This window comes from Phyllostomus hastatus, unplaced genomic scaffold (genome assembly GCF_019186645.2).
Source record: "Phyllostomus hastatus isolate PE091 unplaced genomic scaffold, TTU_PhHast_1.1 phas_contig_152, whole genome shotgun sequence".
Lineage (NCBI taxonomy): Eukaryota > Metazoa > Chordata > Mammalia > Chiroptera > Phyllostomidae > Phyllostomus > Phyllostomus hastatus.
The window spans coordinates 16,569,861-16,597,220 of record NW_025333622.1 but is presented as its reverse complement, the minus strand read 5'-3'; the positions used below and the strand labels follow the sequence as shown (position 1 = coordinate 16,597,220).

The window sequence follows — 27,360 nt, the reverse complement described above, 5'->3', positions numbered from 1 at the left end:
CTTAATTTCTACTACTATGTTACACCGAGCCATCCTTTCGACTATATTGTTTTACTTACTGTACAGTGACCAGTCATCTCAGTTTGCCAAGAACTTTCCCAGTTTCAGCCATGAGAGTCCCACATGCTGGGAAATATCATACCCCTGGGTATATCGGGACAGCTGGTCACTCAAATATACTGCTTCCCAATCATACTTATATTTCTGACTCTTCCTTTGCTTGTGCCAGTTTCTCATCTAGAATGAGCTATCACCTTGTCACTGCCTTGAGTTCATCACAGGGCCTGCATAGACCTTTGTGCCCAACAGAGGCTCATGAATTGATGAGTTGTTTGATAATAATACATAAATGTTGGCATCTCTTCTTTTAAACATGGCATTGAAGCACAGATTCCTAAAATCACTTACTCAATATTTTATGACAGTACTGAGTCTCGAACCCAGGCCTGGCCCCATATCTTCCACAGAGCATTCTCAAACTACACAGCATTTAAGTTAAGCACATTCCTGTACCCTTTGAGCCCTCAGGGTCAGTTTAACAGTTTCATCCTGGGTTATGAAAGGTCTCCTAGTGCCCTCTAGTTGTGGTGTCAGTAATCTGTCTTTGTCCAACCACATTACAGGATAAGGGATCCTGCCTGTTCTTTTGTATGCAGTGTAAATCATGACAAGACTATTTCTACATAATATGCAGCCAGTCAGTGTTTGGGACTGGACTTGACTCCGTATAAAGTAACTACTTTGTTTCCGGATTCTGAAAAGGTGAAACAACCACAATCCCCACCCCTCCTAGAATAGGTACAGGTGGACAGGAGATGCTGAGTGGTGGGCTCTTTTGCAACTGGGTAGATGTCACATCCAGTCTCAGTGCTGGGATGATTCAAGACTCAGTTTATGTGGCTCATTCAAATGCAATCCATAGCTCTTCAGGCTCCTAGTTGCCCCATTAGAACATTAAACTGCAGAGAGCATGTGGAAGCCCATCAGGCTTCTGATTAATGGAATTGGGTGACTGAACTTCAGAAAGGCTCCAGAGGTTCAAGTTTCTGTAGTGTAATTGGTTTCAGATGGAATCAGTCCTTTAATTATGGCTGTCCCTGGGAATCCCTCCTAACTGGGCATGACACAAGGGCAAATAAAAATGAACCCATTTGGGAATTGGTAGAGTGGAAGCCCATCAGACCTCTTTGCATGAAGTCAGATTTTCTCCTGCACTTGAAAAGGCTAAGTTAAATTGGGACCTAACCTCAAGATCTGTATACAACTTTCTCCTTCTCTTCTGTTTTTAATTTTACCTGTGGAGGTAATGGCATTTAACTAGCATCATTGGGATTTCTGGGATTTCACTTGAGTTGGGGTTATGTCATGAGGTACAGAAGTTGGAGTCAGACACCTGAGGTGTTTGTCCCACCTCTGCCTTTCTGTTTGATCATGAGTTTGATGCAGTAGAGAAGAGCACAGACTTTGGAGGGACAGCTGCGGGATCCCCAGACAGATTACCTAATCTGCCCAAATGGCCATTACATTATCTACAAAATGGAAGTCATTCTATCGACCTCTTAGGTTTGCAGGAGTCCTCAGTGGCACGCTGTTTCTAAACCACTTAGTAGAGGGGCCTGACATGTAGTAAGCCCTTAATAAATGGTAGTCTTCTGTGGTTATTATGGTTATTATCATAAGCCCTTCCTTTCTTCATTCATTCACTAGTCATTTATTGAGAACAGGGCTACTGTGACATTTCAGCTGTCACTTGAAGGCCTAGGAAGGCTTGACCTGATGGCAAGAGTTAAGGAGAGCAGACTTTTCACTTAGGGGAAGTGTTAGGGCAGGGGAAGACAGAAAATCATGAACACAGGTGAGTGGTGGGCTGCAGGGCATGTGGGAGGAAAGAAGAAGGTTCAGTATTTAATTAAATTTTTGTTTCTGAATTTCTAGTACTTCAGTATTATCCTCATGTTTCTCTCTTCCTTGGCGAGTTAGAATGCTGCTGACAGGAGCCCCTCACTAGTGTGGTTTCTTGCATACAGCTGACCTAATGCAACCTCAGCTTGGTCCCTCTCACTCCTGTGTCCACGGAGCATTTTGTAGCTCGCTCACTTGAGTTTGAGGTATTTTATAAACAGTAGGCAGCTGAGAGCACCTTGGTCTCCATCACAATTCCTTGCACTAGATCTCATGTATACTAAGCACTCAGCCTGTCTACTAGGTGTGTTAAACTTCAGTGGACATTTCGCTGACACATTTTGAAATTGTTGCTTTTTTATTATTTGAAACTAAAATTTTCTTTTTTTTTTAAATAAAGAGAAGATAGTCTTGAATGATGCCTTGGCTTTTTCCAGAAGTTTTTCAAAACTTTTCCTTAAACAAGTTTCAATGGATTCAGGAGTTTACCCTCATATTGAAAGCACCAACCATAATTATCTTTTTAAAAAGGAATGTATATTTCCATTCTTCCCTTTAATTTATCATGAAATGAAATTTTTAAATGAAATCTTAACTTAATTTAAAACTTTTTTTTTTTTGCCCTGGCAGGCGTGGCTCAGTGAATTAAGTGCTGGCCTGTGAACCGAGTGGTCACAGATTTGATTCCCAGTCAGGGCACATGCCCTGGGTTGAGGGCCAAGTCCCCAATAGGGGATGTGTGAGATGCAACCACACATTGATGTTTCTGTCTCTTCCTCCCTTCTCCCTCTAAAAATAAATAAATAAAATCTTTAAAAAAACACTATTTTTATTTGATTAGCCCATTTATAGGTCATGTCTTTTTGTCTGTTAGCAATTGTTAAACTAAATAACTAGCCCCTGCTTACAAAGGCTCTTCCGTGGGGGAAATGGCTAAATCCTGTTTTGTTTCCTGCTGCAGACAGTGGCCACAACTGAGGAAGAGCCCGATGTGCAAAGCAGGTGTGAAAGCCAGGCAGGCAGCAGCCTCAGAGATGAAGACCTGTACCTGGGACCAGTGGACACCAGTACGTACGTGGGGTTGAACCACGCTGCCCTGTGGCCACAGGCTTCTGGCCCTGAGAACATGACAACAGCCCAGAATGGCCATGGGCGAGTTGCTGCAATCCCCTGTTCAGTCTTGGAACCACCAGACCCCAACACGGTGATTTACCCGGCCTGTCAGAAGGGAGAATGCGGTGGCGACACGGAAACCCAGGACTCCAGGCTGGGCCCCGCCAAGCTTGTGCGCCTCTTCTCAGTGAGCAGGAAGAAGACAGGTGCCAACCCCGAGAGGCCCCGCTCCATGGTGCTGATGGGGCACTCCTCCACCTGGAATGCCCTGGCCTCCTTTCGGAAGATGGGATCTTTTAAAAAACTGAAGTCCTCTGTCCTTCAGGGAATTCAAAACCGAGAGGGGCCCTATGCAGCCAAAGAGGAGGCCTCAGAGCCTGATTTGGGCCCAGTCCTCCCCAATGGGACAGCTGTGATAATCCCAGCAGACAGGTGTGGCTCCTCGGAAGCTGCCAGTGGGCTCCCCCAACCTGGCCCTGCATCGGACAGCTCGGAGCCGGAGCCAGAGGAGGCGGACGACGCCTTCCAGAGGAGCACGCACCGCTCCCGCAGCCTACGCAGAGCCTATGGCCTGGGCCGCATCAGCCTCTGGGACTTCGAGCACCACGGCCTGCCCTTGCCCTCTGCCATCCAAGAGCCCCCAGTGTGCGCCATCCTTGTGAAAGACTCCGAGAATAACAGCATCTCCTCCCAAAGGAGCAAGAGCACGGACAACCTGAACTTCCTGAGGAAGGGCTCCTTCAAAAGGAAGTCTGCCTCCAACCTCTCGGACCTGAGGATGGTGCCCGACAGGCCCACAACCCAACGAACACTAAGCAGCTGCTCTGCAGACTCAGAGAAGCTCGGAGGGTCCGAGAGGAGGACAAAACGCTGGAAGAGCCCCATCAGGGCCAAGGACTTTGACCGGGTCCTCAAGCTGGTGAGCAGTGCCACAGAGGCAGCCTTGAAGCGAGAGCGACCTAGGAGTCGGGTGGCCAGCCCCAGTGACACTTCCCCGAGGCCCAGGCCCTGCAGCCACCTGCACGAGGACTACTCGCGCCGGGTGTCCAGCAGTGTGGAGCTGGAGCGCAGGAGGTGTGCCATGGCCCCAGGCTTCAGCCCGGCCTGCCCACGGGGCCCGCAGCTGGACGTGGACACCTCGGTGTTTCCTCTGGAGGCTCAGAGCACCGGTCCTTGCGCTGGCAGCTCAACCCCAAGTTCAATTGCCCAGGAATTATCGCACCAAGATTCCCAGGAACCAAAACCTGCCAGCCAGTTTATGTTGGAACCTGAGCATCCTCTCACGCCGCTAAGGCCCACCACACCCAAGCCCCCTAGTCCTCAGAGCCCAGGCACAGGAAATGCCAAGTGTGCCAACAATCTCAGTGCACTGTCCCTGAGTTCAGTGGACAGTGACGAGAGGGCAGAAGGTCTTGTGTCCTTCCCAGATTCGGTGCAAGCCACATGTGACAAAGGCAGTAAGGATAGTGGTTCCAGCAGCCACCCTCAGCTGAGCCTCAGTGGGTCTTCGGGTCTAGAAGAAAAGGAGGAGGAGGTAAGTGCAGAGCAGGGACCTGTTGTACATGACCCACTGTGTCAGAGTGGTTGTGACAGCGCCCCCCTTCATCCCTGCTGGAGGCTACCGCCGTACATAGGTGTTTTCTCTTGGCAGAGGTGGGCCCTCTGCTGATTGTGTTGCTATCACAATTGTTCATGTCAAGTTGCTGTTTACCACATTCAGAGGTCATCTTTATCTCTTTTTAAATGAATTACTAATTTAGAAAATTCGTTGAGATGGCACTTACTACGCCATTTATGCAAACGATATTTTATTGAGCACCAACTACGTGCTAGATCGTGTGTGGTGGCATGTGTAAGGGGGGGTGAAAAAGACCTGTCTTCCATTCCAGACAGCTAATGGGGACTCTCAAAATTTTGATTTTTGAAGCATTTGCTATTACCCATAGATTTCTCTTTTTTCGTATTTAAAATGGTTTCTGTATTCTTTTCAACTGAGTGCGTACACTAAATGAGATTCTTTGTGTTGAAAGATCATTACATGTTCTAAGTCTGTTTTTCCCCCCTAGGAATGAATTAGAAATGTGCAGTTTGATACCTGCCAAGCTCTGAATAATGACTGTTCAAATAAATTTTTATGATGGGCTTTGTACTTATTTTTAGAGGAGAACATAAGCATCTCATGAATTGATTCAACTAATAACTGTCAAGGCCACAAACACAATGTTCTTTTCACACCCTGTCAAGCATCCAGACAACTTTACCTAACTGTATAATTTTCACTTTATAAATGCATTAGGTAATATTACCTAACAGAGTTGAAAGATGAAGGAATGCATCCACGTGTATGTATTGCAAATTATTCTTCACATATATTTCTAGACTATTTTACAGGTGTACATTGGTGCTTGCCATGGAAAATAATTCCCTAGCAACCGCTCCTTCCCACTGATCCCAGGACAGGATCTTAGTGTTGGCTTAATGCTGCCAATGAATGAATACACATCTTTTGCAAGCCAGGACAGCCTCTTTATAGAGAGACTTAGAAAGCAAAGCCTACTATAGATGACTTTCAGGAGATCTAAATGAGCAGTGAGTTGACCTCATTTTTGTGGATCTAGGTAAGTGTGAGACCTTAGGGCCAGAATGTCTTCCAGAGATCTCATATATGAGCACCATTTGCTCATTTGCAGATTTCCAAAGAAGTCTTATGGGACAGTTGTGAGGACACCGGACTTGCCAGCAGATCTGGGAAGGCGTTCCAGTTCTGCTAGCTCTACTTTATATAATTGGCCAAGGTCTGCCCTAGTCTGGGCTTCACTACTTCCTGGTTGATGAGACAAAGCACACAGTTTCTTCCACCAAACACCCTGAACTGCCACACTGGTGGTTTGGGACACCATCCCCCAAAAAAAGGACTGGCATAGGTCCAGAGTGTTTTTATGTTAAGGTGGGGATTTTATTTTTTGTTTAACAAAAGTAGGTAAAAAAATCTTTAAAATATTTTATTTCTGAGTACTTATTAAGTGAGCATAAGCAAGCCTTAGTTTTGAACTTAGTTACTTCCTCAAGTGATTTGACCATTATAAAGTTTTACATGAATATGTGCTATCCTTAGTTATATATCATTTAACTGCTACCCACAAAGGATCACTAAAGATAGAAGGCAGGGCACAAGTTATTAAAATTGCACACATGTTGATAGATAATTCTACAAATTTGCCTCAGGACAATAATCACATTTTTAAGTTACATTCATTTCCTCAAAATTCTTATATAACACATCAAGCTTCCTTTTGTACTTCTAATATAAATGTCAAGAAGAGCAAAATATAATGATAATTTTGCCAATTTTTATTTTGTATATTAGTAATCATCAGTTTTACTTGAAGAGAAGTGCTTGTACAATATAACCTGAAACTTTCTTTTATTAAATTTTTCTAAACAACAGAAATTTATTTTGTGACAGTCCTAGAAGCCAGAAGTCCCAGATTTTCTCTTTTATCTTGACATTTAGAAACAAAATGAAATAAAGCAAACAACAAAAAAACTTTACAAAATGCAAGAATTCCAACCTGTATAGGTTAAAAGCAGTTTTTGTCTATGTTGTATAGCATTACAAAAATTAACTTTCAATCTTTATTGTATCTTTATATGCAGTATGGTTCTTTTTAGAAACTTATTGATAGCATGGTTCTACTTTCATGTTTAAAGCTAGTTTAAGCTTTGGCTATGGTTGAGTAGAAAAAGGTTGAAACCTGTGTATATTCTGATATTTAAACTATTATAATGACATTTCCAATAAGGGAGAATAATTTTTTATTTAGAATAATTTATTTGTATCTAGCCACTCTAAAAGTGACAAAATATTTTTTAAAACTCTAGGCAGTTAAAAAAGATTTTATATTACTGTGAAAAAGTTGGAAAATGTCAAACTACCTTCATTTATAGAGCTTTGTAGAAAACTCACCTAAGTCCCTAACGTTATACTTCTGCCACCTAGTGGTAAACTTTGTTGTAAGAGCAAATATCAGTTGAGTGAATTCCTAAAATTTTTGCTTGGTTTAAGTATGCATTGTAACATTTATACTTGTACAGAGTGCTCCCTGAACATTATAAAGGCACAGGCACAAGAATTGAGTGCTACTGCGGGTTTCCTACCAAGTCACCCGATGACACCTTTGGCTGAAGGGGGTCAGCGGTAAAGGGGCCCTGTCCTCACTTAGGCAGTATGGACTCAGTAGCTGGTGATAGTGTGATGGTCAGCCTTTTTCATCTTGTGGCACATGTAAACTAATTACTGAAAACCTGTGGCACACCAAAAATATATTTTTTTGGCAATCTGACAAAAAAAATTGGTATAATTTTGGTTCATTCACACCAGGCAGCTATTGTGTTGGCCGTTGTCATTTTTTAATTTGACAATCTAAGGGAAAAGAGATTAGTGCCCCTGGCTAGTTGGGTATTGAATGTTTTAAAAATTATTGCAGCAAAACAGTTGAAAATTGCTGTCATAGATGAGACTCTTTTAAGTGATGAAAATCCATGGTGATTCCTTCACAGGAGGCTTTAGTCTTTTGGTAAATGTTTCTTTCTAGTTTGGTTGGGACCCTGGTTCTGCCATTCAAAAGATACCTAACGTTGAGCAAACTGTTGAACTTTGGTTGACTGCAGTCTTCTCAAGGGTAGAACATGGAATAGCTTTATGACTTGTAAGAACTAAGGAAATTATACATGTTAAAAATGACCTCATGTTTAACAGTGGCTGCCACTCTGTGATGATTACTATTACTATTACAATTTTTCCATCCTAGACTGATTTGACTACTTAAGATATGGGCCAGTTAAGGTCAGTTTTTTTTTTCTCCACAAAACTGGTTTTTAACATGCCGCTGTATAATATAGCCGTATGGATGATTGTGAAGTTCCTCAATTAGTTTGACTTCACATTAATTTTTTTAATGCATAAGAGTTAGGCTTTACCATAGCCTAACATTTATGTTATTTTAATAAAACACCAAACTAACTTTGTTAAGCACCTACCAAGTATAAGACACTCAGTTGGGTATAGCTCTATAAGGTAGAGCAGGTGATGACAAGGAGATTATAGATGAGCTAAGATGTATCTGCATCACAGTAGAACTCTGCAGAATGGATTAAATCCCATAAAAGAAAATAAAACCATAATGCTGTAGGGTTTCAGAAGAGTTGTAGTTTTTACCCATGTACCAAATAAAGGAAGGCATAGTAAGGGTGATCAAATCTGATTTGAAGAAGGTGAGATTTCTATAGTAGTTTTGGAGAGAAAGGTGGGGCATGTCAGTGATCAGATGTACAGAGATTTTGTGTGATTTGAGAAAATAGGAAGTAACATAATTTTGTTTGGTGTGGGGGAATGGTCTGAGGTAAGATGAAATCATTAAGTACAGATCATGGACACTCTGAAATTCCCAAGTAAAGAATCTACACATTACTTGGTAAACACCGAGGCATCAAGCATGTTTTTGAACAGAGAAGAGCCAGACTCAGAACTATGTTTCGGAGGAATTAGTCCACCATTGGTAAAAAAGAGAATTGGGGAAAAAAGCAGCCAGAGGGAAAGCTATCAGGATATGTTGTCAGTGAGAGTTCAGAGGTAATAAGGCTGTGAAATAGAATATATAAGGAAGGAACAGGAGTGAATGAAACAACACATCATATATAGTAATATACCTTGTTCATTTATTACCAAGCAACTACTATATGCCAGACATAAGGACAAAAAAGAGGCTTTTTGTTGTTGGTTGGTTGGTTTGTTTTTTAAAAGCTACTCCTATTCTCATGAGTTCACAGTCTAATTGGCAGATTGGAATGTATACAGATCATTTGATACACTGTGATAAGAATTTCAAATGAGGAATGTACAGAGTAGCACAGGAGCTGCAAAGAAAGAAGTATTAACGCTGGGTGAAGAATGGCATTATTGGGGAAGAACAGTTGAGTGGAGTCTCAAAGATTATGCTGGGGGTGCAGGGGGCAGCAGCTGAGGAGCAGCAGGGCCTTCCAGGCCAATCGTAAAAGCATGGGGGAGGAGGCAGGCATTGTAGACTGGGCAACAGTCAGCCAGAGGAGTTCTCTAAGCTTCATTTTCCTCCCCTGTAAACTGAGGTGGTAAGATACCTACCTACAGGGTTTATGAAGATTAAATGAGGCCATCGTGTAGAGTACTGAGCACTGAGCTTTGCAAACACTAAGTGTCCGCAAAAAAGGCTAATCTGTTGTGCTAAGGGAAGGCACGTTGCTCACCATAACTTTTGTCTAGTGTGGTTGGGTGGAGAAGTGAGAGATAAGATTGGAGAGTTAGGTCTGTATATAATTAGGAAGGTCCTTGCTTGGACCTGTGGAGTTAGAACTTTACCCTGCAGGCATTAGAAACCCCAAGAAGTGTTTAACCGGGGACTGCAGAGGAGGGTCAGGATGGGGTGGCCTGGGAGAGACGGTGCTCCTCACTATTCTAGGTCAGAGGTGATGAGATCTATGCTGAGGCCAGGGAAATAGAGAGGAGGGGAAGACTCCAAAATGACCTCACAGTTTATATGAACTAGCATTTGGATTGGGGTGAGTGAGAAGTCAAAGATAACAGGGTTATTGGGAGGATATTGTTGTGTAGGGATCGATAATCACATAAGCCACACAAACAATGGCCTACAGCTGACTTTGGGTTATTATCCTAGCCCACTAACACAGTGTCACCTTCTAGGAAATCACTTTCCTTTTCTGAGCCTCAGTTTACTTGAACACTGAAGTGTTCAGGGTTTTATAATTTTCTTCCTCAGGGATTTATAGCTTCAAAATTTTTGGAAACCACTGTACTATACAGTCTTATGAAGTTAAAATGATGTAAGTGCTTGACTAGATTTTAGTTCTGTAGAATACAAATTGTTATTACCACGTGAGATAATCACAGTGTGCCCCAGGCTCTGAGGTGGTGATTGCAGCTCACCCACTACTCCACTGGCTCTCATCCCAGCCTCGGAAAGAAAAAGGAGGAGAATTCTGTGGTACCACAAGGTAATGTCACTAAAATAAAGCCTTCTTCCAGCTTTGGGTACTGGAATGGTTATTAGGTGAGCAGGGGCTAAATTGAAGCCTATTTGCCTTGTGAATTAAGAATCATGGAGTTTTATGATGATGATGGGTACTTCATACATAATGATAGCTCCGAGGTTCTGGTTTGGTATGATTTAATCAGAGATACCGATGCATAGCATAATTTTGACTCCTTGTAGATTACTTAGATGTTACTCTTTGGGTTACTCAAATAGCTAATTGGAAGATTCAAACAGTTCTCATGAAGGTTAGAAATCACCCAGAGCTATTTCACAGAGCCATTCTTAGAAGCAGAGAGATGGAGTTGTATGTATGATGTATATGTAGTCACCCTAGAAAGTCTGCCCAAGATTTTTTAGAAGTTTGATTTAGGTATAATTTGCATAACATAAAATTCACCTATTGCAAGCATACAGTTTGATGACTTTTACGAAAGTCATAGTTGTGCAACCACCACCACAGTCAAGTACAGAATACTCCTGTTATCCCAAAAGCTCCTCCATGCCCTTTCGCAATCCATCCCTTCTCCCACTAAATCCTAGGCAACTGCTGATTAGTATTCTGTCTCAATGCTTTTTTAATGCAACTCAGTGAATGTTTGTGCATTTAGAGTTGCACAGCCATCACCATTATCTGCCATAATTTTAGAACATTCCATCACCCCAAGAAAGGAAACAGCAGGCTCACTGAAGCCATTCCCTGTTCCATCCCTACTGCCTGATCTACCTCTTGTGTCTGTAAATTAAACCTTTCTGGATACTTTATAGAAATGGAGTAAGGTAATACAGGATCGCTTTTGTCTGGCTTCTTTCACCTAGGTTCAACCATGTGGTAGCACGTATCGGTACTTCATTTCATTTTATGACCAAATAACATTCAGTTGAATGGATGGCCCACATGTGTTTATCCACTCATCAGTTGGTATACAAGTGAGTGGTCTCCACTTTTTGGCTATTATGAGTAATGCTGCTGTGAACATTTACATGCAAATCTTATGGACATTGGACATATTTTTTCATTCTCTTGGGTAGGTAACTAGGAGCTGGATTTCCATCTCATACAGTAATTCTATGTGTAACCATAACTGCCAAGCTGTTGACTGCAACAGTTGTCCCATTGTAGTTCCCACCATCAGTATGTTAGGGTTCTATTTTCCCTGCATCCTTGCCAGTACTTGGTATTGCCAGTGTTCTGGATTCTAGCCTTTCAAGGGGGTATATAGTAGTTTTTTGTTTTTATTTTAATTAATATTTTCCTAATGACTAATGATGTTGAGCATCTTTTCGTGTGTTTATTAGCCATTCATTTATCTTATTTGGTGAAATATCTATTCAAATGTTTTGCTCCTAATTTTACTGCATTTTTGTTTTATTATTGAGCAGTAAGATTTCTTTATACATTTTGGATACAAGTCCTTCATCAGATGTAAAACTTAAAAATATTTTTTTGTTTATTTTTTTATTAATTTCAGAAAGAGAGAGAAAAAGGGAGAAGGAAAGCAAGAGAACCATCAATTTGTTGTTTTATTTATTCATGCATTCATTGGTTGATTTTTATGTGTGTCCTGACTGAGAATTGAACCTACAACCTTGACGTATCAGGGCAATGCTCTAACAAACTAAGCTACCTGGTCAGAGTGCAAATATCTTCTCATAGTCTCTAGCATTGCTTTTCCTTAATGGTGTCTTTTGAAAAGCAAAAGTATCTAATTTTGATGAAAATTCAATTTTTTTTTCTTTTAGAGGCATTGTGCTTCTGGCATTAGATCTAAGAAATCTTTGTCTGTCCTAAGGTCACAAAGATTTTCTCCTATCTTATCTTCTGGAAGTGTTACAGTTTTAACTCTTACTTTAGGTATTTTTAGTTGATTTTTGTGTATAATGTGAAGTAAAGGGCTTGGCTCACTTTCTGGCATATGGACACCTGGTGATCCCACCTCCATTTGCTGAGCTGCCCACAGTTGTTAACACCACAGAGAATGTAAGTTTCCATGTTCTTCTGGGTCCTCAGTTTTCTCTGACAAAGGAGCCCTAGAATCTGAGTCCCAAGAATTGAAATTACAATTGGAAAGATAATTTGAAAATAATGTTATTTGTACTTGTAATAAGTATTTTTTTAATGAAGGTAACGCTTTGTTCCTGGGACATGAGCTATACTGACTGTTTCACAGCGTTTCCTAAGTAGTGGCCCTGGGTGCACACCCTTCTACAGACACTGCCTCCAGAGTGTGCTTTTCCCTGTGTTGTAAAGAGAATCGATGTGCTCTCTATTGGTCGTCTTTGTGATAGCTTACGTTTAGTTTCTCCTGAGGTGTTTTCTGTTTATTTTCACATTCCAGGAGAAACATTCCTAAATAGAAAAAAGTCTCTTGCAGAAATTTTATTAAATCATAGGAATGCATCCAAATGTGAAAATAACTTTCTACTGTAATAATTGAGACATTTTCTATCTCAGTATTTGCTTTTTAATTTATTTTTTAATTGTAGTTGACATCATATCATATTAGTTTCAAGTGTACAACATGGTGATTAGACATTTATATACCTTACAAGGTAGTCACCGTGATAAGTCTAGTACCATCTCGCACCCTATATATTTGTGATATTATCAACTTTATTCCCTATGCTGTACATTACATCCATGGCTAATTTTATAACTGGAAGTTTGTACTTCTTAATTTCAGTCTTTTTTTGTTTGTCTGTCTTTTTAAGTTGTTGCATTTTATTTAAATTGCAAGTCACATGATGTTTTTCATCTTCAAAGCACTCTGTTTTCACAAACCTTTAACAAGCTGGGCCAAACCTATACATCTTGAAGGGCAGGAGAACTGTGAGATCCCTCTGTTTGCAGAGAGAAACTGAGTCAGGGACTACAATTTCATCAAACAGCAGAGGGCCAGGACTCAGTCCATACCAAGCTCTGCTCTGCAGACAGTCTTCAGATCAAACAGCTACATGACTGTGCCACATCCTCAGCTTGTCCTATGCTGCCGGGACTTCAGTTCTCTCAATAACCCTAAAAGGGGCATCATTGCCCCACTTCACATATGGGGTAACTGCATCTTAAAGGGCTTAAGGCACATGGCCAAGGCCACGCAGGCGACAGGGGGCACCAGGCACTTCCCACCATTCTGCATCACCCTCAAGGTGCTCAGGGCAGACGGGGCCTGGCAGTACCTTCCCTCCTCCCTCAGCCCAGGAGACCGTGGCAGGCTTAACTCACGGACATTCAAAGGCTTTTGTGGCCTTATTTTTTCTAATTCAACACACAGACTTTATTCAGATTTCATCCATTGTCTTACTTGTCTGAGTAGTTTTTCAGGTACAGGATCCCACCCAAGACCACCTGTCACATTTCCAGGTGTCGTGTCTCTTCAGCCTTCCTCCATCTGGGGCAGCCTTTCCTTGTCTCTCACTTTTGAAGCTCAGTCTTTTTTTAAAGAAGTTTCTCCTTTCTTTGAAAAGGTTCATGCTCCTCACTACATAAACAACTATTTCTTTTCCAGTAGAAAGTTTCAAAGTATTTCTGAGTGGGTGCTTGGTGTTTGACAGTCAACAGAACTTTATAAACTTAAAAGTCTGCTTCTAAAATTATTTCTAAAAATGTAATATCTAAAGAAAGAAGAGTATATATAGGCATCATATAAAAATAACATAGAATTCTTGAATTTACAGTGGTTCATTTCTCGAATGGTTTCTCTCTAGTGAATTGACATCAAATAGGATTTTCCCATTAAAAATGAGGGGGAGAAGGAGACAGAATTATATACCTATGTACCTGAGTTAAGATCCTAGTTTTTATAGAAGTTATTATAATAACCATGTGTAATCAAGTGTAAATGACATACTGTATCATATTAATAATTAAACCTTCTAAAGTATATGAAATACTTAAATGAAATCTTAAATGAAATGATATGAAGAAATATAATAGTGTATTTGCTGGGTGTCTTACAGCCTATCAAGGCCTGGCAGGTCCACCCTGGACTCGGAGAAGTTGCAGAACCGTGGGGATGCTTGACATGCCTCATTCAAGGGTGGGTGATCCACGCACACTGCAAGCTGTGTATCCTCCAGTGGGATGCCCCTAACTTCCTTACATACTAAATGCATACAAAGCTGGCTGGAAGCCAAAATATTGTATAACGCAGTGCAATTCTGCACATGCTGGCCCACTCAATGTTATGGGAACACTGACTCAAGGCTCTGGGAATGCTGCTTATCTTAGTTCCCCAGACATCTGAGTGAGAGAGCCAGACTGACTCCTTTTACCCCACAATCTACCCCTTCTGGGTTCCTCACCACACAATCTACATGAGGATATCTTCTGTGAAGGTCACTTGGAAGAGAGGGCAGAGCCCTGCTCCCATAACCCACAACAGCAGTATAGACTATGGCAACAAGCAGCCAAAACACAAGCTCTGCCACCCAAAACAGCAAGGACCCACCGCCACTCAGTGGTTACAGATGCCCACCATTCCTGCAGGGGATCACCTGTCAGGTGTTCGATAGCACAGGTCTCAGAAGCTAACGCCTATAAAGCTTGACTGGCATTGTAATGGATATCAGGAACACATACACAGCATTCAGTCCCTATTAGGGCACACATCCCACTGTGGGATGCAGTAAGCACATCTAAAGCCATACAATTTTGCAAGGCTACTTTTCACAATTGATTTACTTCCTCATGTAAGAGGCTTAAGGAATCATGTGTTGCATTCAATGCATAAGCAGTGTGCGAAGCGAAAGCAGTTATTTCAGTCTCAGTGACTATAGAAGCAGCTTGAGGAGAAAAAATAGCTAATGGGTAATACTACCAGGGAGTACACTTTACACAGTGTCATGCCTTAAATGCCTCCTAATTGGGTAGCCGGAGTACAAGAGTTTTCTGAACTCAAGCAGGCAAATAAGGCCATTCCCAAGTACAACAACCAGTCTAATTTTCAGGCAGGTAAGGCCACCCAATGAGACACACACCCAGAGGGTTCCAGTGGGAACCACAGCGCATGCATCATTCCGCCCCTCCCAGAAATGCTTTAAAGTCCAAGTCTGACACAGACCTGTAGGAGTCCAGCCCACCTGGGCTTGTCCTTTGAGGTTCTCAGTACAAAGGGGAGCTAGTCCAGCCAGCTTCACGGCCTCAGCAATGAGCCACCCCTAGCCATCCATATGGAGTAGCTGACCAATGGCCTGGGCCAGTCATACCGCTGCTTTGCCCCAGCATAGATGTCAGTCCAGGTAGCATTTACCAGGGGATATTCACTGTTCTTCTGGTTTTGTAACCAAGTCCAATTTGAGACAGAAGCAGGAGAGATGTACCCCAGGAGGCTGGCTGACATGTTCACAGGGAGTTCAGTGCAGATCCAGCATGCTGATTGGTTAGCCACTGAGGCATATGTATGAACCCAGTCCACTAAAGTGTTATTCTGTACCCTCAGAGTGAAAAGACAAAGCAGTTATAGGCACCAATAATGGCAGATCATGACCATCAGATTATATACAAGCAAGCTTCTAGTCAGCCAATGGAGTCAGCCAATGAGACAGTGGATGGCAGAGGAGAACTTCCTGGGTATGAACACCGGACCTTTTGTGCCTCAGCTGGGGGGTTCAGCATCTACTTGCAACAACAATGGAGAACTCATAATGGGCCGTAGGGAAATCACAAAGGTGCCATGAAGAAGCGTTTTGTGGTCTGCTGGCCCTGGATATGTCACCTTTAAGACTGGGGACCATGTCCCAATCAACCAGGACACTTATTTGCAAGTTTCTGTCCATTCCTTGGCCTCAAGGGGCAACAAGAGCCACCCAGTGCATGTGGGGGGCTTTTACTTCCCAAGGCCATGCCCAAGTGGCTGTGTGCCCTCGCTCTAGGCCCTCAGGTGCAGGCAAGAGAATATTTTCTTCCTTTCCCATGCCTGGTTTCAGCCAATCATCCTTAGCCTGCACCTGCACCTGAATTTGAGCTACAGTCTAGTGGAGCTGTGCTTCCACAGGAACTAGCCACCCACCTCCGACTCCTCTCATTTAGAGTCCAGAAGACACTCCATAAGTGTTTCGTCCACCCCTCAGTATAGGGGTGGCAGCTGAAGCTCGAAGACCCTGCTTAAGAGACCATTGTACTGTTCAATCATTCCGGCAGCTTGGGGGTGATAGGCCACATGGAATTTCCAGTCAATCTGCAGGTCTCAAGCCCGCTCTTGTACCAAGGCCCCAGTAAAGTGAGTCCCCTGATCATTTTCAGTGATTAAAGGCGTCCATAAGCAGCACATAACCACTCCAGTGCAGCAATTACTACCTTATGATCTGGGTGCCATGCGGGATAAGCAGCTAAAAGTCCTGTGGCCATGTCCACTCCTGTAATAGCATACTTACATCCCTCTGGACTAGGTAGGGGCCCGATTACATCCACCTGCCACCGGGTCAGTGGTACCCTTCCCCACAGCACCACCTGTCCAGTAGTTCCCACAGGCCTCTAGGGATGCTCTTGTAAGCAGATAGCACAGGTCTTGCAAGCTTCTCGTACCTCTGCTAAGGTGACAGTGGGCCACATGGTCTTTTTCCCAGCATGTAAGAGGCAACAGGGTAGCCACTGGGCTACTTCTCTTCCTGATGGGCTGGCAGGTACTATTTCTAACCACCACACCTTGGCTAGCATATCAGCCTCATCATTCCTGGGGGAAGCAAGGTATGCATGTTTGGTCACATGATATACAGATATGCTTCTGGTAGCCTAATTCCCAGAGGTCTTGCCACAAGGACTGCCCCCATAATGGCCTATACATACCCATCCATGGTATTTGCATGCCATGTGGAGATCCACAATGTTAGTGTCCGGCACACTGCCCAACTATCTGTGCAAATAGGGGCAGGGCTTCACTGGCAGCCACAAGCCACAAAGTTCACAGTTTTGCCCACTGGCTACTCAACCTATGTCAGTGTCAAACCAGATTGTGTCTATTTCTGGCTGAACTACCACAGCAGTCCACATGGCAGGCTGGGCCCTCCTGGACCCTTCAGTGTACCATGTATCTGAGGGAATAGGTTCCTGCCCTTCCTGGAAGGGGCCAACTTCCATCTATAGGAATGGGAACAGTAGATTTCTCATCTACAAAGTAACGGGACCTAACACTTTCTGTAGCTCAGCCTGCAAAGGGCTAGTGGACAGAGTACTCCTTTGTTGCAGATAAGCCCCTCACTTAGCCAATGTGAGCATCTGAGCTGTCCCACTATGAGGCTTGACCATCCAGTTTGGGACCCATCCAACAATGAGATAAGTGGTCCTTATAGTCACTGGGGAAGTTCCTGTTATGGACTCCATAGCCAACAGGGCAGCATACACTGCAACCAGTTGCTTTTCAATCAAGGAGTACCGTACCTCTGCTCCCTTCCATAGTTGGGACCAGAAACCCAAGGGTTGACATAGCCATTCCTATCACTGCCACAAACCCCATCCAAAGCCTTCCTGTGTGACATGCACATGTAGCACACAGTATCAGCATCTAGCTGGATCCAGAGCATGCAAGGCCTGGGCACACTTAATGATAGGGAGCTTTGCTCCTTGGAACACTTGTTCTGAGGTTGGGGTCTAATCCCAGTTCACTCCCTTTTTTCACCCAAGCATACAAGAAACAAATGACCTTGTATGAGGCACAAATGCTCTGCAATACCCCAGTATGCCCAAAAGTGTCTGGAGCTGTTTTACAGTGTTAGGGGTTGGATACGCCTGAATTTTATCTATCACCACATCAGGGATGACTTTTGTCTTACCTGATCAGACAACCCCCAAGAATTTGACAGACAATCCAGGCCCCTGCAGCTTGGTTCCACTGACTGCCCAGCCATATGACTTCAGGTGAGATAGCACTTGTGGCACTGCTTTCTCTAACTCTGCAAGAGAATCACTGGCTAGCAAAATGTTATTAGTGTAATGGAACAGGCACTCTTCTGGAGGCCATAGCCACTTAACCAGGTCCTCTGCCACAAGCCCATGATGGATAGTCGGGCTGTGCAAGTACTCTCAAGGGAGCACTATAAAGGTCCACTGCCTTCCCACATGAAGGCAAACCAATCTTGACCCTCCAGAGCAAGGTCAGTGGAGAAAAAGGCATTTGCCAGATTAGCTACAAAGTGGTAAGTTCCCAGCTCATTAGTTAACCGGTCCGTCCAGTCCACCACAGAAGAGACCGCCGCATGTATTGGAGAAATGACCTTTTTGAGCTCCTGGTAATCTGCTGTCATTCTGCATGTGCCATCTGGCTTCCTCACTGGCCACACGGGAGAGTTAAAAGGACTGTGGCGGCCCTACCTATCCCCACCTCTCCCAACTCTCCTATAGTTGCTGTAATTTCCTCATGTTCCCCAGGCAACTGGTATTGTTTCACCACAGCTACCCATCATGGGGATGACAACTGAGCAGCAGGATGCTCAGTATGTCCCCATAGAATGGCTTTTATCACTCCCACCCACAAGTGAAACTCTCCTGCAGAGGTGTGTAACCACAGTCCCTGAAGCACATCAATACTCAGGAATGGGGGAGACATAAACAGTGTATTCATGGGGGGCAAATACCTGATACTCAGAGAGAGTCACACAGCCTTCACCCTTACACTGTGTCCCCCATAACCATCAACAGATACCTCAGGCCTGGAAACTTCTCAAGGTTTCCGTGTAGAGGTTATACTCAGCTCCTGTATCCACAAGAGCCAAAACCGCTGGACATTTGCAGGGGACCAATGAATAACCAATTCAATGTGCGGCCTCTGGTCCCCACCCATCCCCTGTAGATGGGTTTTTCAGCCTTCCTCCTATTCAGATGTCCAAAGGATATCTCTTCCCTTGTCTTGGGAGGTTGACACAGCCAGGTGGTTTTCCAGCCAGACTGGGGCACACCCCCAGACTTCTCCATCAGTTTCTTCTTCTGGGGATGCAGGAAGTATTGGGAAGCATGCAGGTGCTTCCAGAGCTCTAGTAGGTATGCATTCTGCTTCCCGTCAATCTTAGTGCAATCTACTCCACCCCTTAGAAGATGTGACCACATGTATGTTCTGGTCACCCACACAGGGGCGCCGTTTGAACCGAGAAACAAAGGAACTCAGAGAGACTGCCCAATAGGCTTTTTGCCGGCGGCAAGACTCCATCTCTCCCAGAATGGCCACTATCATCTTGACATCACTTATGCGGCTGCCAACATACAGGGCTAAGATAGTCATGAGTGACCCGAACTAGGTGGTGGAGCGGGCTGCAACACGAGATTCAGCATTCCAGCTGTAAAACATTCATCATCAGGGCCCTGAGTATTGGGACTGAACATGGCCTGGCGCATGCCCAATTCCCGCAGGATTTGCACTAAGTCTGTAAAGGACGGCCACTTGCTCACTGTGTCTAGCATGTCACCCACATTTGTCCAGACAGGATGCAGATCCTGGCTGGCAGGATCCATGTGCCATGGCCATGAGAGACAAATTCACATGGACTACAGAAGTCCTGTGGAGAAAAAGGACAGCACAGCCACTCTCTAAGTGTGAGAGAGGACCCCAACCCCTGCCTGGACAGACTTTTATTGCTTTTCTGGGTACATTACCTCGAGGATGGTCCTCATTTTCTATGCACAGGTTTGCTATAGGTGATTACCTTTTACATGGAACAAAGGAAAGAATGTTGCTAATTACTTCAAAGAGAAGGATGTTACAGATCAAGGGGAAAAGTGGTTGAACTGGTTACACTCCATACTGGGGAGGTTTAGCACAGATTTTAGAAAGTTACAGTAAACACTTGCTGCCTCAATCCGGGGTGCGGGAGTTTTAGCAAAAGCGAGTCTCATAGCAGCCTAGGTACAATGCAGGCCTGATTCCCCATGGGAGAACCTAACCGTGGGCGTGGGTCCTGTGTGCTAGAACCTCGCTTGCCACTGGCCTTTCCAAGGAGAGCCTGGGCTACATTCCCATGCCACGTGAAATGGTTCCCTGTACAGTATGGATAGCTGCCATTACCCACTCCTTCAAAGAATGTGAGCCCTGTGCTGACCGTGCCTCCAGCTGCTCTGCAGCCATTGGCACAGAGAAGGATGAGTGATGATGGAAGCTAACTTTTCCATCTAATTATCAGTGCACATGTTGCTGTCCACCCCTAAAACACACAGGTGTGAGAGCCACACTGCTAAAGACTCCAGGGTCTCTGGTGAAATTAATTGACAAGATCAACCAGTTCGCCCTGCATGTAGGGATGGTAGGCGGTGTGATCCACCATTGGGGTGGGGCCAGCCAGATCTCTCTTGGGCACCAGGGGCTGCTGGGACTTCATTTTCTGTAATACCACTGGGCAGGTCTTTCAGGAACGTGGTTTCAATCACCCTCATCTTCCTCCACCTCCCATTTGTCCACTGTACCTGGGGAGGGGGACTGTCACTGCTCCGCTGCTCACGGCTCTTCCTCCAGAGCACAGATGCTGGCTTCCAGGGCCTCTTCAGTCCTTGAAGTTCATGTCATTTTCGCTGCATCACAAAACAAAATCTCTGTCTCACCTGGCAAAGCTGAAAGAAATACCCAGCCCATGGCCCCCTGCAGCCACATAGGCACTGGGCCACTTCAGAATCTCCCCAACCACTTACAGGGCCTTCTCAATGTATTGGGTGTGCTGCTAACATCGAGGCACTCCCTGGGTGGGGTACACGATGCCAGGAGGCTTGCCACCGGGTACCACATCCTAGTGACTAGCCACCAACCCAGGCTCCCCTCAACGGGTCCTGAAGGCTCCATATTCATACCCTACTGCGATGAATCCTGCCAACAGCACCAACTGCCTTGCAGCCTGTCAAGACCTGGCAGGTTAACTCTGGATTCGGGCAGACAGAAGAAGTCTCAGAGCCTTTGGGATGCTTGACGTGCCTTTATTCAAGGGTGGGCGACTCAAACGTGCTGCAAGCCACATGTCACCCGTGTGGGGAGCCCCTAACTTCCTTATTTACTAAATACAAACAAAGCCAGCAGGGAGCCAAAATATTGTATAACACAGCCTGATTCTGCCCATGCGGGCCCACTCAGTGTTATGGGAACACAATGGGACCCAGACTCAAGGCTGTGGGAATGCTGCTTACCTTAGTTCCCCAGACATCTGGGTGAGGGAGCCAGACTGACTCTGCTTACCCCACACCAAGGTTTTAATGTTCTCTTATTTAGTGATTTGTTTTACTTTGTAGGTAACAGAATCATGATAGACCTTTCTGAAGCTTTACAGTACAGAAAAGTGTAGTGTCAGTATTCTTTAGGGGAACTTTTAGCTTGATGATTAAGAAACTAATGCCAGTAATTGTAATGTTTTACTCCTGTTCTTTTTTTCTTTTTTTTTTTCTCTCGAATCTTTAGCTCCACTGTAGTAATTAATATCTCAGGGCATCCAAGGTTGGGAGTCACTTTTCAGCTGGCTTAGTGACACATGTTCATTTTCACATGTCTGCCATGATAGCCAAAAAGAATACCGAAAGTTTAGTTGGCAGAAGGGCAAACAAATTGCCACATGTCACTATCTAAACTGAATGTTATCCACGTTTCTTCTGCCACTGACAGTCTAGAGACAAGACAGCAATTTGGAATGCTCCATTCATGTAAAATGATCACAGTAAGGCAGTTGGTGGGTGGGGGCTGGCGCTCAGGTTGGTTGGAGCGGAAAGAGCACTCACAGCTGGCAACTTCCTAGGAAAACAGCAACCATGTGGCTGCCAGCCACTTGCTGCCAACATTTCTGAGTGGTTGGGAAGGTCCATGGTGTAAATATAGGTGGGCTTTGTAGTAGGGCTGCCTGAGTTTAAATCGTAGTTTCACTACTAATCAGCTCTGTACTTAACAAAGATATTTGGCCTACTTAAGCCTCTTTAAAGTTTAAGTTCCTTTAAAAAATGTAGATAATAGTACTTACTAGGATTAAATGGAACAATGTGTATAAGGTATTTACAGTGCCTGGATCATAGTAAATTTAATAAATGTTAACTTTTATCATAATTATAAAAGAATGTAATGCTTACACTAAGTAAGCATTAAAAGTACTGCATTTGGTCAGCACTCTAGTACAGACCAATGAAACTTTGCAAACTCTGATCTTCTGACCAGTTTCTCAAAGTTTGGCATAAAGACCACCCAGGATACAAGCTAAAGGCACAGATCCCTGAGCCCCACCTGGAGCTACTGAATTGGGATCACTTGAATGGACACCCAGTAGTCTGGATGTCTACCATGCCACCCACAGAAGTTCTTTTTGCCACACTAAAGTTTGAGATCTGCTGTCCAGGCTTTGCTTTATTGTGTTTCACAAATGTTAACGTTTTTTTTACAAATTGAAAGCAAGACCTCACACCAACAAAAAGATTATGACTGGCTTTACTGCAGGGGTCTGGAAGTGAACCTCCAGTATCTCCAAAGTACACCTACATTAAGTATTCTGTATTTTTGAGTACCATTTCTTCTCCAGATCTGTATCCCTGCCCCATTAACTCTTGATTTACGAAAAAGAGGCATTCCTGAAAAAGTTAAAGATGGCTTGTAATCCTATTTTTTCCATTGAATTATATTATCAATTGGATAAGAATTTCTACACAAAAGAAACACAATTCTCTTTGGAAGAAAGAAAGAAAGAAAGAGAGAGAGAGAGAGAAAGAGAGAGAGAGAAAGAAAGAAAGAAAGGAAAGAAGGAAGGAAGGAAGGAGGAAGGGAGGGAAAGAAAGAAAAAGGAAGGAAGGAAGGAAGGGAAAGGAAGGAAGGAAAGAAAGAAAGAAAGAAAGAAAGAAAGAAAGAAAGAAAGAAAGAAAGAAAGAAAGAAAGAAGAGGGAGGTAGGGAGGAAGGAAGGAAGGAGGGAAGGAAAAAAATTTTCAAGTGAGAACTGGTGGAATACAGCATTTGGATTTGGTCGGAAATGTATAGAAGAGTGTGATTCCAGCAACTGGTGTGTCCACTGCTGGGAAATGGAATTTTACTAACTCATTTAGGAACTTCAAGGATTAAAAATGAAAGTGTCAACAGTAACCACTCACATTTATAGGATGCCTTTTCAACCAATAGAGGTCCTTCACATCACACAACTACCCAGTGAAGTAGGTTAGCAATTTTGCATTTGCTTTAAAATACTAAACTGAGGCTTGGAAAGATCACAGGACCCTTCCAAAGTCGTACATCTGGTGAGTGGCAGAGCTGAGCCTAGAGCCAGGTCTCAAAGTGGGGAAGAAGTCCCAGAAACGTCTGCTTGGTATCCAGCATGCAGACTTAAATTCTAACCACCTGCTAGTTTCCTGATCTTTAGTGGAGACTTAGTCTTTTCTTTTTTCATCAGTAAAACAGGATTGAAAGTATGTCATGCACAGAGTTTTTTTTTAAAGATTTTATTTATTTATTTGCAGAGAGCGAAGGGAGGGAGAAAGAGAGAGAGAGAGAGAAACATCAATGTGCGATTGCTGGGGGTCATGGCCTGCAACCCAAGCATGTACCCTGACTGGGAATCAAACCTGCGACACGTTGGTTTGGAGCCCGAGCTCAATCCACTGAGCTATGCCAGCCAGGGCTTGCACAGAGTTTTTAAAGTAAAAACAAAAAGGGAGTCTGTAAAGGCCAGATTTCAAATGGTGGTGTCAGTGGTGTGATAAATTTCCATTCCCTTTCCCTTTGGACTCCATGTCTAGCATTCTTTCCACTAAGATTGGGCCACTTTCAACCACTGTTGCTTTCTGCCCAAATAGAGTCCTTCCTCTTCATTTTTTGGCAGCCTGGGATAGGCTAGGCAGCTCAACTAAAGAGCTTCACTCCTTTATTTGGTATCTTGTTTTGTTGGCTCACCTAATGGCACAAATAAGAAAGCCACCATGGACTTTCAGGGCCAGAGACTCCAAGGCCAGAACTTGGCCATTTCTAGTAGGTCTCCCCACACACAGGTGGGGAGACAGAAGGCACAGCATCTTCAGTACACTTTGGGATGAGGGTAAAGTATTTCAGTTCCATTCCCTAATGTACAATGTAAAGTTTTAATGTATTTATTTATACCAAGGTTCTGTTGTATATTAGGCTTTGTATCTTCACTCTTTTTGTGGTGTAAATTATTCATCTGTAATTCTTTCATTGCCAAGTTTTGCATTAAAGATTTTCAAGATATTTTGTAGCAGTATAGGTTAGATTCTCATATCCCTCTATACAAATAAAAAAGAAACAAGACTGATGCTGTCTTTTTTCTTATTTTATTAGTTACAGTTTACATTCAATATTACTCTGTATTAGTTTCAGATGTACAACAAAGTGGTTAGAAAATCATATATGTTACAGAGTGGTTCTCTGGTGCTTCAAGTACCCACCTGCCCCCATACATAATTGTTGTGATATTATTGACTATATTTCTTATGCCATAATCTACACCTGTGACTATTCTGTAACTGCCAATTCACACTACTTAATTCCTTCATCTTAAAAAAATGTATTGATGAAAGAGAGAAAAAGAAACATTAATTTGTTGTTCCACTTACTTATGCATTCATTGATTGATTCTTGTATGTGCTTCGACCCAGGATTGAACTCACAACCTTGGTGTATCAGGACAACTGTCTAACCAGCTGAGCTAACCAGTTGGAGCACCCTTTGCCATTCTCACAAAACCCCCCAACACACCTCCCTGATGACAGTTGTTAGTCTGTTATCTGTATTTATGAGTCTGTTTCTATTTTGCCTATTCATTTTGTTCTTTAGATTACACCTGTAAGTGGAATCATATGGCATTTGTCTTTCTCTGTCTGACTTATTTCACTTTGTAAAATACCCTCTAGGCCTGTCCATACTGTCACAAATATTTTTTTTGTCTTGGCATGCCCAGGGATTTTTTTATTATTATTTATAGAGAAGAAGGGAAGGAGGTAGGGGGTGAGGGAGAGAGAAAGAAAGAAAGATCGATGCGAGAAAGAAACATCCATCAGTCATCCCCCATGCACTTCCAGACTGGGAATGGGACCCTCAACCTAGGTATGTGCCTTGACTGGGGATCAAACTGGTAACCTTTTGGTGTACGGGATGTTGAGCCTGGCCAGGGCAATATGATGGTTTCAAACTATCTCTTTATTTTTAATGAATCCAAGCATAAAACTACAACCTACAATTCTATCTTCTCTACCTGGGTGTCAAAGTCAGTGTTTTGTTGCTGTAAATTTTAAGACGGTAGGATTGTCAGTTTTTTAGTTAAGCCCAGAAAATGCAGTTCCCACAAATGATTATTACGAAGACTGGGGGGGGGGACCTTATCAGTCTAGAATTTTTTAGAGTTATTGTTTTTTATTGGAATAGAACTGGGTTAATAGTATTTAATACTTTCATGAGCTTCAATCCAAAGAAGATGCCAAAAAGAAGCATATGGAGGCTTTTGTGGAACAATAGCACATGGTCTAGTATTCTTGGGCATTGCTGCTAAGAGTTTTTTCCATATACCATAAAACCATTTGGCACTTTTCTTGCAAATATGAAATTGAATGATGTGCCTTAATTCCCTCATGTGCTCTTTCATTAAGTCCATTGCCTTCTCATCTCTAAAATGTATATAATAATGTCCTCTTTCCTTACCTGAAAAATAGTATTAAGTAGATGTTAAAGCAAGCTGGCAAAAAGTTAAGATTTTTAAGGACAAATTTCTAGTTATGAGATAAATAATAATGGGATGTAGTGTATAGCATGTTGTAGTGTTAACACTCCTGTATTGTATGTTTGCAAGTTGCTAAGAGTACTTCCTAAAAGTTCTCATCACAAGAAAAACATCCTTTTTCCCTTTTTCTTTTGTATCTATATGAGATGATAGATGTCAAACTTACTGTGCTGAGCATTTCACAGTATTGAAGAGTCAAGTCATTGTGCTGTACACCTTAAAATTATACCATTATTTATGTCAATTATCTCAATAAAACTTTAAAAAAATTTCAAATAAATGTAAGGTATTTGGTGTTAAAAATAACCAAAAATAAGGAAAACTGTCATTAGGGCTCAAACTCTTCTCTTCGAAATATATTTTTTATAAAATAATATATAAAATATTTCTATGTTCCTTGCCTTAACCCTTTAATATATGGTAGTTTATCTGGAATCTTCTAAATATATTTCATTGATTATGCTATTACAGTTGTCCCACTTCCACCTCTTTATTCTCATCTACCCTGCACACCCCCTCCCACACACATTCCCCCTTAGTTTATATCCATGGGTCTTACGTATAAGTTCTTTGGCTTCTACATTTCCCACACTGTTCTTCACCTCCTATTTTCTACCTACCATTTATGCTACTTATTCTCTGTACCTTCCCCCTCCTTCCCCTCCTTTCTCCCCCACTGATAATCTTTCATGTGATCTTCATTTTTGTGATTCTGTTCCTGCTCTAGTTGTTTGCTTAGTCTGTTTTTGTTTTGTCTTGTTTTTTAGGTTTGGTATATAATAGCTGTGAGTTTGTTGTCATTTTACTGTCCATATTTTTTACCTTCTTTTTCTTAGATAAGTCCCTTTAACATTTCATATAGTAAGGGCTGGGTGATGATGAACTCCTTTAGTTTTACTTTATATGGGAAGCATTTGATCTGCCTTCCCATTCTAAATGATAGCTTTGCTGGATAGAGTAGGCCCTTGCCTTTTATGACTTGGAATACTTCTTTCAGCTCTTCTTGCCTGCAAGGTTTCTTTTGAGAAATGAGCTGATAGTCTAGTGAGAACTCCTTTGTAGGTAACTGTCTCCTTTTCTCTTGCTGCTTTTAAGATTCTCCCCTTATCTTTAGTCTTGGGTAATGTAATTATGATGTGCCTTGGTGTGTTCCTTCTTGGGCCCAACTTCTTTGGGACTCTCAGAGCATCCTGGACATCCTGATAGTTTATTTCCTTTGCCAGATTGGGGAAGTTCTCTTTCATTATTTGTTCAAATAAGTTTTTAATTTCTTAGTCTTCTTCTTCTCCTTCTGGTACCCCTATGATTCAGATGTGGAACATTTAAAGGTGCCCTGGAGGTTCTTAAGCCTCTCCTCATTTTTTTGATTTCTTGTTTCTTCATTCTGTTCTGATTGAATGTTTCCTTCTTCCTTTTGCTCCAAAATGTTGATTTGAGTCCTGGTTTCCTTCCCCTCACTGTTGATTCCCTGTAGATTTTTCTGTATTTCACAAAGTGCAACCTTCATTGCTGCCTGGGTCTTTTTTATGCTGTTGAAGTACCCAGTGAGTTCCTAGAGCATCTCGATAACCAGTGTTTTGAACTGTGCACCTGATAGGTTAGCTATCT

At 42.9% G+C, this 27,360-nt stretch overlaps 1 protein-coding gene across 1 annotated transcript in view; it reads left to right on the top strand.

The window, feature by feature from the left end:
- SPATA13 (spermatogenesis associated 13) overlaps nt 1–27,360 on the top strand; it is a 160,714-nt gene that overhangs the window by 74,246 nt on the left and 59,108 nt on the right. The window contains exon 2 of the mRNA XM_045830428.1: nt 2,864–4,549. Coding sequence (XP_045686384.1) covers nt 3,029–4,549 — 1,521 coding nt within the window. The 5' untranslated portion in view covers nt 2,864–3,028. The remainder of the gene's footprint in view (nt 1–2,863; nt 4,550–27,360) is intronic.